At 41.2% G+C, this 16,098-nt stretch overlaps 1 protein-coding gene across 9 annotated transcripts in view; it reads right to left on the bottom strand.

Annotated features, from left to right (window-relative positions):
• The window catches only part of PPFIBP1 (PPFIA binding protein 1), a 73,262-nt gene that overhangs the window by 10,875 nt on the left and 46,289 nt on the right, over positions 1 to 16,098 (bottom strand). For 3 of the 9 annotated variants that reach the window (XM_053977465.1, XM_053977463.1, XM_053977466.1), the window contains 11 exons: positions 14,708 to 14,822; positions 13,472 to 13,504; positions 12,141 to 12,202; positions 11,391 to 11,475; positions 10,067 to 10,221; positions 8,968 to 9,098; positions 7,595 to 7,648; positions 6,914 to 6,974; positions 5,525 to 5,554; positions 3,554 to 3,728; positions 2,105 to 2,137 (listed from right to left, as the gene is read on the bottom strand). In XM_053977465.1, coding sequence (XP_053833440.1) covers positions 2,105 to 2,137; positions 3,554 to 3,728; positions 5,525 to 5,554; positions 6,914 to 6,974; positions 7,595 to 7,648; positions 8,968 to 9,098; positions 10,067 to 10,221; positions 11,391 to 11,475; positions 12,141 to 12,202; positions 13,472 to 13,504; positions 14,708 to 14,822 — 934 coding nt within the window. The remainder of the gene's footprint in view (positions 1 to 2,104; positions 2,138 to 3,553; positions 3,729 to 5,524; positions 5,555 to 6,913; positions 6,975 to 7,594; positions 7,649 to 8,967; positions 9,099 to 10,066; positions 10,222 to 11,390; positions 11,476 to 12,140; positions 12,203 to 13,471; positions 13,505 to 14,707; positions 14,823 to 16,098) is intronic. The other 6 variants (XM_053977468.1, XM_053977462.1, XM_053977470.1 and 3 more) reach the window with 5 other exon arrangements.

The raw sequence follows: 16,098 nt of genomic DNA on the forward strand, positions 1-16,098 counted from the left end.
AAGAGGGATGGGAAAATCCATGAGAAATGCTACATGTTCCTCCTTCATGGGCCTGGCTGGGAATGCTCCAAGGCAATGCTCTGCTTCAGTTAAGTGCCTTGCACCCAAGGTGGGAAAATCCACTTTGTGAATCAAGCAGTGAATTAAATCCCAAATTTACTCTTCCTCAGGGAGTGCTCCTACAGTGCTTTCACATACAGAGCCAAGGCACGTGTGTGCCCAGAAACAATTCAGGGCAGTGGCAGGGAACTAAACCAGAAGTCCCCAAAGCACAGAAAGCCAAGTAACTTCCCTGCAGATATCCCTCCCAATAAGCTGTAGTATTTCATTCCCTGGCCAGGAAATTCCAGCAATAAAACTCCTGCCCCAGAAGGAGGACCCTCTTCCCCTCACTTCTTCAAACTGTGGAATATTTTGTTCCTCCTCAGAGGAACACCATGGAGTTTAGGCTCTGTCTGAACTGTATCTTCTGAGTGAACAAAACATCTCTGATCAGAGACCCTCAACATTACCACCACTGTAAAAGCATTAAATCCTTGATCTGTAGCTAATTTCCATGACAACAAACCTGAGGGCTCTTGTCCCCAAAGGGGAAGTTGCCACAAAAGCTAAACTATTAAAGGAAAAAACAATTTAAAGATCATTTAAAAAGAAAACTAAGAGAATTGCAGTATCTACTAGACTACATAAGCAGAGATGTGTCAGCAAGTGCCAGATAGCTGAATAAAACTACCACGTGGAGTTTACGCCAGTTGCTTGCTGGGGAAGAGTGAGAGCACGAGCTTGTTCAGCTGAAGCAGCTGTGGCAAGGCAGTCAAGCCTGGAATGACTTGCAGCATCATTTAATATAGCTCTGTAATTAAATGACCATCACTTGTGTTTGAAATGGACTTTCAGACTTCCAGGAGAAAAGTAAACAATGCATCAAGGCAAGAGCTTATATTGCTGGGACACATGGTCTCAAGCCACAGAGTTAATGCTGAGATGGCCACAGAAGTGCCATGACCAGCAACAAACTCTAGGCTTTGCCAGTGTAACCTTCTGCTGGGCAAACTTTGGATGGTTCAGCCAGAATACCTATGAACATGTCCCATTTTCCACCTTGTCAAACCTTGCAGCAAAGCAACAAGGTCACACAAAAGATCATTTCCACACACTTTGGTTTGGTTATTGAACACAGGGATCCTGCCAGTGAGAGAGACAGCACTAACATCGAACCAGGCTGTAGCATTCGTGAGTTTTGCTTTATTTGTAGAAGGTAAAGTGAAAAAAACAAAAAACATGGAAATGGCATTCTAGAGAGAGAACACCAGGACAAGGTTGGGTGCATTAGTAGCAGAGATTTGCGGGAATTGCGCTGTTTGCTCCTCATACCTGGCTCCTTTTCATGCACTGACACAACCCTGTAGAACAAATAACATTTAGGGGGCCATGTGAGAAAAAGAGAGGGTCCAGAGCACTTGGTCTCTTTGCCACCCTGCGTGGCTGTACCAGCACCCTACTGACACGGCTCTGCTTCCTAAGGCAGGTCTCACCTGCCCTTGCCAGAACCACCCAGGGAATGCTCACATCACAAGACTGGCTTTTATTTTACTGTGTGAATGGCTCCTTCCCCATCTGCCCCAATTATTTCTCATTTGTTTTATTGTATCATAAATACAACTACATCTAGAAGAGGAATTACACATGCTTTCCCTCAGAACTCCCTTAAATGAATGCATGGGAAATACAGCTCATTCCTTACTTCACCACCCTTCAAACTCTTCCAGTGGATCCGGGACAGGTGGCAGCACACAGGTAACTACTAAGCATCACCAGTTCTCACCTGTTACCTCGGTCTGTGGTAACTTTGTGCTCAAAGTTACAGCAAAAGTCTCTGCAAATTGACCCGCAATCTCTCATTAGTAGCAGCTACTCAGGAACAGCACAGCTGACTTTTAGCAGAGGGCAGATGTTACATGAAAACTCCTTTTAGTGATGGGCAGAAGCTCCGATGCAGAGCTCTGGTGCCTGGCTGTGGTTTGGGAAGAGAGTGGCCACAGCCAGCTGTTAGCAGCAGTCGGGGCACAGGGCTGGCACGGGCAGACATGCAGGATTACTGTACCTAAAGTAGGTGCACTGGCACTTCGACTGCGATCTTCAGATATCCACACAAGGCACAAACCCACACGCAGCACAACGGGAGAGAACACGCAGAGGCACAAGATCAAACACAATTCAAAACTCATGGCGACACAGTACGGGACAAAAGGAGGGAGTGATGGGAGACACAAGCGCCACACGAATGCTGAATTCACACGGGATTAGGAGCACCAAGGCACTGGGAAACTCCCTTCCACAACAAAGGAGTGGAGCAGAACTCTGTGATGGGGAGGGAAAAACGGCATTGCAGTCACTTCAGTGGAAGGAAGCCATCTGCTCCAGGACCCACTGCTCCTGTGAAGTGGCAAATACCTGGACAGCAGCTTTACAGATGGAAGCACTGAAAACTGGATAACATAAGTAACTTACTCAAAGTCACAGCACCCTGATTTAGATGGCCTATCTTCCACTCCTTTATGGCAGCCACAAGTACTGCGCTTTGTTAGGCAAATAAATTTCAGGACAACACAGGGGATTACACAAAAGCAAAGATGAAATAAACCAAAGTGAAGAGTCTTACCCTCAGAATAGACTGTACATCTATTCCAAGTAAGCTAGCAACTTCCCAGGCCATATGTCACAGGCAAATATGGGCAGCATATTATCAATATGTAGGTATGCTACTTGCTTTGAACAAAAATCTAAAATTCTCTTGGAGTAAGTAACAAAGCAGAAGCTATCCCCCTTCAGGCTTCTGAAATAGAGAGCTAAATTCCTGAATCTCATGCAAGAGAAAAACAAAAACCTCAGATGTCTGGCAGATCTGATGCAGAGATTCACTGGATGCTTAAACTGGATCAGTGGAAAGACTGCTAGAGCAGAGCAGTAAATGTAAGTAGAATTCCAGTTAATGGCAACAGCGACTTCTGCATTAAGCAGAACATTTTGTTTATTTCTTCATCATATGCAAATGTCACCAAATGACAATAACAAAATAATCCCCCCACCAACACTACAGGTAAAAAATCAATGTGAGCTTGAATGACTTGCCAATCCTGTTCCTGTTGTCACCACCTCTTTTGCAAGGCTGCTTAAGTACAAAAAAGGGAGAAAGATTAAGTGCTGCTGTCCTATTTCTGTATATCTGAAAATCTTATGAAAGATAAACCAAGGATGACCCAGGGGGAAAAAAAGCCCACAAATCCCATGTGTGGACTACTGCCAGACAGCATCAAGCCCCTACAAGGTCCCAGGGGAGATACCACAGCAGAGTCTGAACCACATCAAATATTTCCTTACATCAGTGATTTTCTTTTCTTGCTGTTTGGTATTTTCCAAACATTCTACTGTCAGAAGTGCCACCAAGTCACAGTGAGACTAAGGCTGGCTTTCCTGCTTCTTAAGGCAGTTACAGCTGTTGTTAAGATGCTTCAAAATGCACAGAATCTGAATGCAGAGACACAGTACCTACCCAGATTGGGGGCACTTGCAGTCCTCTTGTTATTTTTTATCTTGAAAAAGCCTCGGCCAAAGGAAGATCTGGCTTTGCGGGTGCCAAAACTGTCCTCGTCACCTGTGCCACCGTGAGAAGGAGACTTGGGAGGGAGGGTTGCAAAATTATTGCCTTCCATGGGAGGTTTAACCTGCTTGAATCAGGGAAAGAAAGAGTCAATATAAGGGAATTGCAGAAGGCCTTTTGCGAGCCTGCAAAGTGATTGCTGGCAGATAAGCTGGGAAGTCCTTCTTTATCACGACAAGAACACAGAATGTAAAAGCCATAATGAAAAACATAAACAAGATCTTCATTTGAATAAGTTGTCCTGGTTTGGGCTGGGATGGAGTTAACTTTTTCTTAGTTCAAGGCTGTGTAAGGCTTCAGCGCTGTGTTTTGGATTTAGTAGGGAATAATGTGGATACCACTGGGATGTTTGGGTTGTTGCTGAGCAGTGCTTGCCCTGAATCAAGGACTTTCCATTTTCCCATGCTCTGCCAGCAAGGAAGTGCACAAGAAGTTGGGATGGAGCATGTCCAGGACAGCTGACCTGAGTTACCAAAGGAATATTCCGTACCACAGAATTCCATGCCCAGTATATAAACTGGGGGGAGATTACTGGGAAGGGGAGCCAATCATATTTTGGAGATGGGCTGGACATTGGTCAGTGGGGAATGAACAATAGTATTGTGGTGTATCACTTGTCTTTTTTGGGTTTTCTCTCTCTCTCTTCCTCTCCCTATTATTATTATTATTATTATTATTATTATTATTGTTGTTGTTGTTGTTGTTGTTGTTATTTTACTTTGCTTCAATTATTAAACTGTTCATATCTCAACCCCCAAGTTCTATCTTTTCTTTTGTTGATTCTCCTCCCTATCCCACTGGGGCAGGGAGGGGGACCAGCTGTGGGGTCCTTTGCTGTCAGCTGGGATTAAACCCTGACACAGGTTCAGGATCCAGGATTACTATCACTACCTGCTAAGAGTAAATTGTGTTCTTTAAAATGTTCCTCAATTTCTGTAAGGCTGACTTAAAAGTATGGAAAAGCCAAAAACAAAGTTCTGCAAGGCTTTGAACTTCTCCAGCTTTCCAGGGTCTCTGTCTCCCCCACTGGCAGCTGTAAGGGCAGTAAGTGGGAAGCAGAGAGACAACACCCCACAGTACACTGGTTTTCTGCCAAGTGTCAGAGAGCTCTTTCTGTCTGTCACTGCTCTACAATTTCTTAATTAATGGATTAATTGACTGTGTCCACTGCCAAAGCAAAGAGGAAATTACAGATCAAGCAAGGAGTATAAATGCCAAGAGAGATATCAGACACTCCAGTTAGCCAATTTAAAGCAGTACTTTATCCTTGCCAGCTGTTTCACTGTCTCTTTGAAAGAAGGAAGCAAAACGTTTCACAGCCCAAATACAATCCTTTGGCTTTTGCTGAATCAATACAGCATTCATCCTATGAGTGGTATCTGAAGTCTGTCACCTCTGCTCAGGTGTTCCTAGAGGTAAGAACTGCAAGATGTAGCCTTAAGGTACCACAGGGTGACTGTTCTGCAATGACAGGCTTTTCAGAAACACATTTGCTACTCACAGAAAACAATTGAGAAACCCAAAGGTTTTTAAAGAGACACGAATCAAAGATAATTACAGAGTCAGTAAAACGCTTAATGGTTATCTTTGCTAATTATCTAGTGGGGGAAAAACATTAGCTTAGCTGGTAACCTTGAGCTCAATCAGACCAGAAAATACTCTATGTGTGAGGAGGCAAGGAGGTGCTGAGGACTGAGCAGTGCCACTGATGGTGACAGCCACCAGAGACTCCTCCCTGTCCTGTCTGCAGGACTTCCATTTCCCCTCTGGACCTGCATGTGGCAATTCCACACCTCCCAGCCTGCCAACACCTTCTCACTGCCCGTTTTTCTCCAAGGACACATCACCATACACAGACATTACCTCTGCTGGCTTCTGTGCACAGTCTCTGTCCTGTTTGGGAAAGATTAAGACATTGAAAAAGTCATGGTTTAGAGCCAGTATTCAATTCATTATGATTACCCCCAGTTAAGTTCTGACAGAAATACCCTTCCCTGACTGTTCCTTTTCCCCAAAATAAATCTCTTCAGAGCTGTATTTCACACAGATTAAGCCTTGCTTGCTTTGAGGTCAGTGAGCTGACATGGAAATAGAGTTGCTTTGGATCACTTTGTGAAGGATTAGCTGTGCACATGATTAGTGACACACAGAATATTAAGGCACTCAACAGGCAGAGCTGCCTGAGGGGACCCAGAGCAGGAACCAAATGGGGTAGAAGCCAAGTAGATAAAACATCCACAGCCTCTACTTCTGTCTGTCCAAACAAACAAAAAATCAAAGATCCCCAACCCATGAACTCCAGCTCTTATCAGATTCTGGTGACATTTTCAGTCCTGTCAGCCTCCCCCCTACACTGCAAGGCAAGGAGGTATCAGGGAATTCAGGAGCTTCCTGGAGTTCAGGCTGTCACAAAAGAGCACATTAATTGCACTGATTTGATTGCATTGCTAGAGATTAGCTGCTTTTGATCTTCCACAGAAACCTAAACTGAAGCTATCCCCAGACATCAAACAGCTCTGTATTCTGTTTCTGACTACCTAACACATACTCAGCCCAGATTTATTTTACAGTGCATTGTCGCCCTGATTTTTTAAGATTTTCTAAAGCCTTCTAAGTTTACATTCTTGTAGAAAACTTTCTCACGCAACTTTCTGTAAACAACCTATTGTTTTGCATTCCTTCATAGAGGCAGAGAAATTTGATGTATTGGTAGTTTGTCCAGTGTCGTTGGAGAGGTGGCACGTTCATCCTCCAATCCACTGACACCTTTTGAGAACTATAAATTATTAGAGTCAAAGGAAATAAATTAGTCTCTTCATTGTGACCATAGCTGTGGTACATCGTTTTTCCTTGTGTCCTCTAGTAACAGGGCATTAATTACATGGCCTCCCAAAATTATTCACCTTAAACACAGGTAGGAAGTGGTGGTGGGAGTTATTTTTTTCTTGTCTTAAATCAGAAAAGCATATCCAGTTAAAAAATCCCACCTCATTATCTGAGCAAAAACACAGCAAGAGAGTCTCAGGTAAAAGCCTCATACAAAGAGGAAAAAAAAAGCACCTGTGTTTTCAAGGACAGATTTTCTTCTTTACTAGAATGTGGAAGATGTCATGTGTGTGTGACCACTGCCAACACAAGGAACTCTGCTCTGACTCAGAATTTCTCAGAAGGCAACACAACACCCACAGTGTCACAACAGAGATGTCACACCTATGTGCAAGGAGATGGGAGGAAGTAAGAGACCAAACCTACCACTTCAGATGCCTCTTTCCTCAAACTGCTCAGACTGCTGGACTTCTGCAATGTGGAAATTCTGAAACAATAACATAAAACCCAAGCTCAGTTATTAGAATTAAACTTGCTAAGATAAAGACACTCAAAGGAATCAGCTTTAAAGACAGAATTATAATACATGATGAGATATACTAAACCCAATGATATTTTGAATTAAGATGCAGTAATCAGTGCAGTAAATGCAGTAATCAGAGCCCATGTAATTTAATGAGATACTGCAAGAATTTCCACACTGGAATAATTGCTGCTTTAGGGAATATGGATATGTGGTAGAAACTAAAATTATTTTCTCATTGTAGTCAGCTGATCACATTCTCCTCACTATCAAAAGAAAAAAGCAAACCATGTGTGCATGCACTGTGGAAAACTATAAATTTCAAAGAATATTTACAGTCTACCACCAAATTAGAGATGCTTCACAATGTAACAGGAAGTACCATGTGCCCAGATAAAGCATTGGAAAATAATGATCATGAAAGCATAGGACATGAGCAGACACCTACCATCACCCAATATCATCTTGGCTAGAATTAACTGACCTATTTACATAGGTATGTAAAATAAAGGGGGTGCTTAGTGGGGGTTCAAGTTGGCCATCACATTTAAATATGTCCCCTGAACAGATCTGATGACACTTACACTGGACTATCACACAGATGAGTTTCAGGAGAGGAGCCTGTTGATCTTCCTTCACTGTAAAAACAAAAAAGATATGAAAAAAGGCTGAGACAGAAATCCTATGATCTCAGCCTGCTTTAATTCTGTTTTCACTTCAGCTCTTATGGTACTAACACATGGCAAATTTTCCCCGCTATGGTAGCAAGCCTTGTAAAAGGTAAAGGACAAAGGTGAGCTCAAGAGCCCCAGGAAAGACAACTCTCAGTGTAAGATGATGACAATACTGAACTATTCAGCTTCAATAAATGCAGAGGTTCCAGCAGGGTCTGCAGCAGAACAAGGAGAGGAGGTCACCATCTCCTGGTCACCACCCACTGCACAGGGCACTTTGCTGCCGTTCAGTGCTTGCTTTAGATTTTTCCAAGAGGAGACACAGGTGAAATCCCTGCTGCTGATGGCTTGAGCTGCATGAGGAATATGCACAGCAAAAACTGAGCAAAGCTGGGCTTCTGGACAGGATCCTTTCCTCAGCTGGAACTGGAAAAATCACACATCAAATTGAGCTTGCACTGATGCTTCACATTGAGATCGAAAAAGATTGATTGAGATTGAAAAAGATTGATTGTTTCAAGTCAACAACATCTCCTTGCCTCTGGATTCTTAGTGTTAGATACTTTTTAAGATAAAGCCAGGGTTTTGGACCCAGAAGAAAAAAAAAGTCAAGCACAGTGTTTGTTGAGCTGTGAGTCTGGGGTGCTTTTCTGTACTCCCTGCAGTGACAGTGCAGGACTGCAGGGATTGGGTTTCCTCCCAGGACAAGGAGGGTGCAGGATTAGAAATGGTGGTGAAAGGTGACAGCCGCTCCTCACCCAGCAGCTGTCACTGGTTCCTGGGTGCCACAGTTCAGCCACAGCCCCAGGCTGCAGCCATACATCCCTTGGGTTTCCTCCCCTCCTCAGCTTAGAGCTGGAAGCCCTTTTGTCCTGGCAGTGCCTTACAACCAACTTTAGCAGCTGTGCAGAATGTCTGAGCACAAATCACCAGGGCTGGCAGAGCCAGCCAGATTTCCATGATACAAACCTAGACAAAAATAATGATTTTATGGCCTTCATGTATTAGATCAGCTTCCCTCTCCTGTTCATTCCTTCTGAAGCAGCTGGTACAGACCATGAGTGCTGCTACAACAGCAACCAAACCAGCCTATGCTTACTCAGGATTTAATCAATGCTTAAATCCTGGAACATTAGCTTGGTTTGCTGCAGCTAGCCAAGGGACTCCTAGCCTTGTTTACCTGGCTAATGACTTGGTAATTCAGTGACTGACAGATTATTGCTCTCCTTAAATGGCATAGAATATTGGATTTACAATTGAAAAATACACAGAAACCATAATACCTCATTTCACTTGCAGGATCTGGCCTAGGGTGTGTTTTCAGTCTCTCTGCAATAGTTTCTGAGCTCTTAGATGCTGATGAAAAGGAAGGGATTGAAATCTGTAAAATGCTGGTGTGGATCTGTAAGGAATTCTGAAAAGAAGGAAGAATATGTGTTACAATCTTCTGAGCTGAAATTAAGCAATCATAAATGAAAAAAGAGTAACAGATAAACCATGAAGAAAAGGATCTGAAATAAGGTTTCAAAAGTGATTTTTTCCATATTCTAATAGAATTATTTGCTCCTTGAAAGATGGCACTGCAGATAAAACATGAATCATTGCATAGCTAAGCTAAAGCATAGACAAAAATGTCACAAGTCTTGCAAGACTGCCTGCTAAATGTGTCTCTACCACAGACACCATGAAGGCTTGTCCATTTTTCAGCTTTAATCCTGTCCTCAGAGACTTAGAGAATACAAAAAAGCTGCTAAACATTTGATTTAATTCCATTTTCTTCATAGTGTGTTCTTGCTGTTTAAGTCAAGACCCTGCTCTGACTCAGAGCTTAGAGAAGAGATCTATAGTTTTTGTACTGGAAACTCTGATTGTAAAAATCAGAGATTGAACCACAACCTACATAACATTTAACTGAATGGATGCAATTATGATTGCATCCTCTTAAATACGACAAGATATATTTAGTAAGTCCCAGCATATTTACTTCAGGTTCATGCCAAAGGAAATGTAGCTCCTAAAACAGCAACATTTGATAAGAAAAATAATTTCTATGACTAATAGAATAAGTCATTTAGATCTGTTCTCATGATAAATACAGCTATTTCTATCTCCTGATCCCATTTGTGGATTAAGACAAATAAGTTTAATTGAAATTCCTCAGCAGCTTTCACAAGAAAACTGCTTTCCCCAAAAGGATATGAGACATTACAAAAAACTGTGAAACCCAGAAAAAAATCTTTTCAGAAACTTGAGTTTTGTCATCTGCAATATGAATCCAGCACAAGCCAGTGTTTTTAAGGAACGATGGTATTAAATAAAGCAAAAAAAAAAAAAAAACCCAAACAAAAAAAAACACACACAAAAAAAAAAACAACAACCTACCTCTTCATGAATATTCACGTTGAACTCATCATGGATTGGAGACACGGTTACTGGGGTTGGGGATGGGCTTTTCTCTGGGTCAGTCAGACTTGGTGTGTCCAATAAACCCGTGGAAACAGACCCTGAATTCAAATCTTCACTTTCACTTTCCTTGCCTGAAGGGAGAGAACATGGAAACTTGTTGGTTTTACAACCCTTGCTCCCAACACAAGCTGCAGCCAGCGTGCTCAGTTATGGGCCAAAACTGGAAGGATTTGATTGCTGGGGTTTTTTAGGACAGACTACAACAGGAGAAAGGGAGTCATGGCTAAGTGTCACTTCCCAATTCAACCATCACAACACAGCAGGGTTGGAACAGAGGGAGGTCAAAAAGCCCAGCAAATACCCTCAGGGCATTTAGTGGCATCAGTTTCAACAAGCTGAATAAACTGGAGTACTTAATTCCTGTCTGTTCTGGAATTTTGTTCTAAATACTTTGTTTCCCTTAATTTACTATGGAAAAGTAAGAAGGTCCAGTCTCACTGAAACTTGATAGCCCTGAAAAGACGTCTCTGTGGTATCTTCAAGGTACCCTTGAAAAATGGAAAAATGAAGCCCACTGCTCAGGAGTCTGTCACCAGTCTGGAAGTGACCACATCAGGTCTGCAGCCTGCCACAAACTGAGTGTGTCTCATTCAGGTAGTGCTGAAGCCCACACCAGTGTCTGCATCCTCTGCTCCTTCCACCCTGGATGCTCCTGAGCTGCCTCAGTGCTACCAAAAGGCTTGGACTGGTTGTGAAAGACAACCAATACTTTCTAAAAGGTGAGCAGAAATTCAGTGCTCGTTGCCAAAACACAAACAAAAGGCAAACACAAACTGAAGGAAAACACAAACCTAAGTCTGTTCACAGCAAAAACCTCTCTTGCCCATTTGTCACTGCCTGAAATCTCTGTCCATGCTCCATGAAGTGACCATGGAGCAGAGTTCCCAGAGAATCAAAGTCTGTTCTAACACCCTCCTGTGCTTGAAGGCACAGCCCTGCAAGAAAGTTTAAAAATTGCTCCCCTTCCAACACTCAGCATGGTGTGAACCCAACACAACAAAGATACATATTTTGCTTCCTCACTCTTGTTGGGCTGTTGACAATCTTCACCCTCTGAAGGGGTCTGGAAACCTTCACCAGTCTTAAAATATATGGAACGGGCCATTACATGTTGTAATATAGATACAGCTCCTGCTTCAGTCACATGGTTAAGCTCACCACCACAACACACCTGGAGTTTAAATGATAGCAGACTTGCTTTTTTTTTTTTTTTTTTTTTGGTTTTTTAGTTGTACAATACCTTTTTTACCTTGAGCCAGTATCACCATGTCTTGGACTTTCTTGTACCTATTCAGAGACTGCTGAAGCTCTTCTATCTTCCGATCCTAAAATGAAAGGAAGTTGTGACTGTGCTTCCTCCCCCAGAAATAAGAAGTACAAATACTAGATCCTTTAGTTTAACTGGCTGTGAGACTAAAAATGGGAAATGAAACTATCATCTGGTTAATCACCAGAACTGTCCCAGCCTTGAAAGTAGATTTCAGCTCCCTTATTAAGTCAAAGGTAGAGCATAATAAATTTGTCATATACAAAGGATTTAGGGCTTTGGTGATCAAAAGAAAACATCCTACAAAATACACATGCATTTGAAAGCATAAAACCATGTATGAAAATAATTCATACTTCACAGAAAAGACCTTTTGGAAACACAGCCTGTGATCTTGCACTTGTATGGAGATCTTTAAATTTGCAGAACACAGTGCAAATTAACAACACTGAACTTAATAAAACAACAGTGTAAGGACTCTGAACAGATCCTGTGCACATGTGCAGAGCTCATAAATGCTTATAGCCCCTGAAAGGCACTGCAGTGCTTCTGACTGCAGAAAATCATCGATTTGTACAAATCTGATTTTTCTGACTGCAGAAAATCATTGATGCTTAAAAATCTGGTTTTTAGGTGAATTGTGAAAAGCTCACACATGAAGGTTTTCTTAGAGATTTAAATCAATCTGATGAATGATTACTGAAAAAATAATGACTTTGCTACCTTCTCTTCATTTGCTGCCATTAGAGATTCTACCGCCGCCTTCATTTTCTGTACCTCTATATCTAAAAACACAATACAGTTCTCCAAGTCAATTTAAATAAGATTGTAAGGAAGTAAGAAAAACAAAAAATCAAGAAGCAACTCAGGAATATCTGAAAGTAGATTCACATAGTTACAAAACATAAGCCACTTAAATTCTTTTTTAGATGCAAACACAAAGAAGGAAGCTATTTTTCTTCAAAACCTCTTCTCTGACATTTTTATCAAGGAAATGATGAAATCTAGGAAATTTCCTTCCTCCCCCACCCCTCTCCAAGCCTTAGAAGAATGGAAAACTCAAGAGTAAAACTACTGCTAGACTTTCACTATCTCCATCTTTAAAATAACCAAATACTTGCAAAACAAGAAGTTCAAAATAAACAATATACTACATTTGGAATGCAATAAAACACATCCTCAGAACAACAGTCAATGACCACCCCAAAACCCACTCAACAAAGCCAGGGGATTAATGGATGTGATGAAGGAAGCACTGTGCAGTGATGCTCACCCCTAATTCAGCATGGATGGAGCAATGAGGAGGGCACAGTGGAATGACACAGGTGTTTGCTGTGACGAGCAGTCATGCTGGAATATTACATGGCAGTTCAGGCCTGGGAAAGGTTCCTAACACAGACAACAGTGCTTCATCTATAATCCTTATTTACCAAGAAGTATAAAGACATGGGGACATGTATACTCTGAAGGTGTTCTGGGCTAGGAATTCAAAAAGAATGGAAATAATCTCCATTTTTTCTTAAAGATCTACCTTGCATGAATGAGGTAAAAGTCAAATTTCACTACAAATGTAGGCAGGTGGCCAAACTGGCAGGCAGAAAAGCCCTGTTTCAACTTCCTAAAAATTCATGGAAAGCAAACAGAGCAGGAAGAACATTCTCCTTCTTAATGAAATACAAGAAGAAAAGAAGCTGCCTGGCTGGCTTTCTAGATGAAAGACATTTAGACACATCGTTGCAGTGATTTTCCCTCAGTTATGCTGGCTGAAAATCTGGTTTGCTGGACTGCAACTGCATTTCACTGAGAGGCAATTGCTTTGTGAGCCTTCTTGAGACCCAATCTTCCTTTATCTATCAGATTTTCTTCAGAAAACTTTGTGTTAAGTGTGATGTACTCACCCTTGTTCTCCAGTTTTACTCTAAGTGTGACTAAGGGTTATAGATGATGCAACCTAACAATGTTTGTTAAAGCAGTTTTGCAAACACATGCAGAAAGCTATTCCGAAAAGCACTTCTGGAATGCAAATACTCATGGAAAGACACCAGGAACCTTACTTTTATCTTTGAGCTTCTTTTTACAATTTTCATCTGCGCGGGGAAAACCCATTGGATTGGAAATTAGCATGAAGGTTATGACACGAAATAACTTTTAAGACATTATTGATACTTTCTGAGTCAACTTTTTCTCACTTCATTCAGCTAATGAGGCAGATAATTTGTTATCTGGAAGCAGCATTTTTTAGTATCAGTCCAAGGCAGATAAAACATGTTTCATCACAGCAAAAGATCTGCTGAGCTACACTGAAAACCATAAAGCTGAGAACCAGAGGGTAATAAGAGTTCAAGTAGCTCCCCAGGGAAAAAAAGCCCTATATAAGTAGTCATGAATGCAATGAAGTCAGACCCTGTTCACGTTTAAATGTTCTTTTAAAAAAATGGAATCACAGCTCATTGTGATCATTTTTAGTGATCTTAGGCAGTGGTTTTGAAAACACCATTTCACGAAATAAAATGTGACAATCTACACACAGCATATTCCTCCTTAGGTCAGGGGAGGAGACTAATCTCTTGTGCATTTCTTTTTCTAAAAAACATACTTTAAAAGCACAATCTTAAAATCAGCAACAACTATCAGTAAGATATATTTAGAATTGAAATTGCATCAGGTCAAAAATCTGTGGAAAATTTCTGTGATGTTTTAACAAAAAAGTTCTGCTTTTAAATAAGTCCTCAATCTAAGATTCCCTCAAATAAATACTAATAGTTTCTTCTTTACAAGCCAATAAAAGAATTACCCAGCATGTAAAATTTTTGTGCTTATTCAAGCCTAATTAAGATTTAGACTTAATGAGCACACAAATCCAGAATCAATCCTTGATTTCACCTACTCACAGCTAGGTCCACATCATACTTTGCTCAGCAGTATGGCTTTTCCCCTTCCTTAAAGGGGAAAGGAAGTTTCCTTTTCAACACAATGTTTTTGGAGCATTTGTAGAAAGTAGTTTAAAATTTTCTCAGCCATTATAAACTGTATATTTTGAGGCCCCATGCAAGCCATGTAAGGAGCTAATTAGGGATTTTTTTGGTCTTGTTTTAATTTGACTAAGACCTTGCTGTGACAGAAAGTTTAGCACTTGCATAATCAACAGCCTCTAAATATGTTTCAAGAGGTAAACATCAAGACAAAGTTCAGGAAAATTCAAGCTTTTATCACTTATTTCCTGTACAAGGAAACATGACCTCAGATGAAGTGACTGAGGAGGACACAGTGACAGTCTCCTTCTTTCTTACCTCTGTCCAGTATTTCAATCCCTTCTCCTTTCAGCTTGGAAACCAATTTTTCGTGCAACCTTTTCACCTCTGCTTCCTTCTGCTCTAGTTTGTCCTTCAGAGCTGACAGCTCATCCTGTAAAGACACAGAGCCACTGAGTGACAGCTTCCACAGGCAGATGAGATGTTTCCACAATTCCCTCCTAGGAAGCACAGTAGACAGGTCCTCAGCTGGTAGAAGTGACTGGGGCCCCCTGACATTTAACACTGGCTGAGGATGCATCGACTAAAGTGACTCTGAACATCCCAACAGACTTCTGAGCCCACAACAGAGCAAAATCAGGGGCTCTGTGGTCTGAAATTGTTGGTCTAGTGTATAATTGAAAAGAAACTTCACACCAAAATATAAAGATGAAAGAGCAAAATGGGGAAAAAAAACTAAACAGTTTTCTTATTTGTTTAACCTTGCAGAGATAGAAAAAAAATGCAGGTGAAAAGGCTGAATGCTAACATTTCCATACATTGTTTTGGTATTTATAGGGCATTTTGCATGTTCAAAGCCAAACAATTCTGAAACTCTGCTTACACTAGGCTGAGGAAAGTTTCAGAAATAACCACTGCTTCTGTGGAAGAAAAATTTCACAACACCAGCAAGCACACGGACACATACTGGAAAGCAGTTCAGACAATAACGTGGTACCTCTGCCACAGTTTGGGTTTGCTGATCAAGCATTAGAAAAGAAAGCTTGGAGCTGAGATTCTTGGGAATAAGACAGATGGTGTTTGGGGGAGTTGGGGTGTATTAGAAAAATGCTGTCAAATTTTAACTTAGATCTAACCATCTGCACTAGCAAGTGACTGGCACAGACCCATGCATGTAACTTTTTAAAACTTGAGTCAAATCCTACCCAGTTTAGTAACATGTTTCTTTGATGTCCGAGGATATCATGTGCAACAGCATCATCAAGACAGGACCCTCACTGCAACAGTACCCAACACCGAAAATTTAATTTCTTCAGTTTGTAAACAAAGCAAAACAAGGCAAGACTCATCATTTTGGCACTTATAGCTTCTAAATGATGTTTCAAATCCTTAATGGAATAAACCAAACTAGAATAGTGTGGTTTAGGTATTTTCCTGAGCTACCCTCAGATATCTGTTGCAAATACATAGTGATGTTTGCAACCCAAACTATGGCCCAGCTATGGAATCTCCTGAAATTGGTTCCTGTTTGCTCTAAAGCGTCATTAAAAAAAAAAAATAGATCAATCTTAAAATTGTCAAGAAATCAAAGCTTTTTCCACAAGAGTGGCTGGGGAATAACGACAATTCTCCAGTGCTCCAGGTTGGCACTGATTATGATGGGATTTCTGCCAATGTAAGATCCATGTTACTCCAAAACAAGATCATTT

This window comes from Vidua macroura, chromosome 5, assembly GCF_024509145.1.
Source record: "Vidua macroura isolate BioBank_ID:100142 chromosome 5, ASM2450914v1, whole genome shotgun sequence".
NCBI lineage: Eukaryota > Metazoa > Chordata > Aves > Passeriformes > Viduidae > Vidua > Vidua macroura.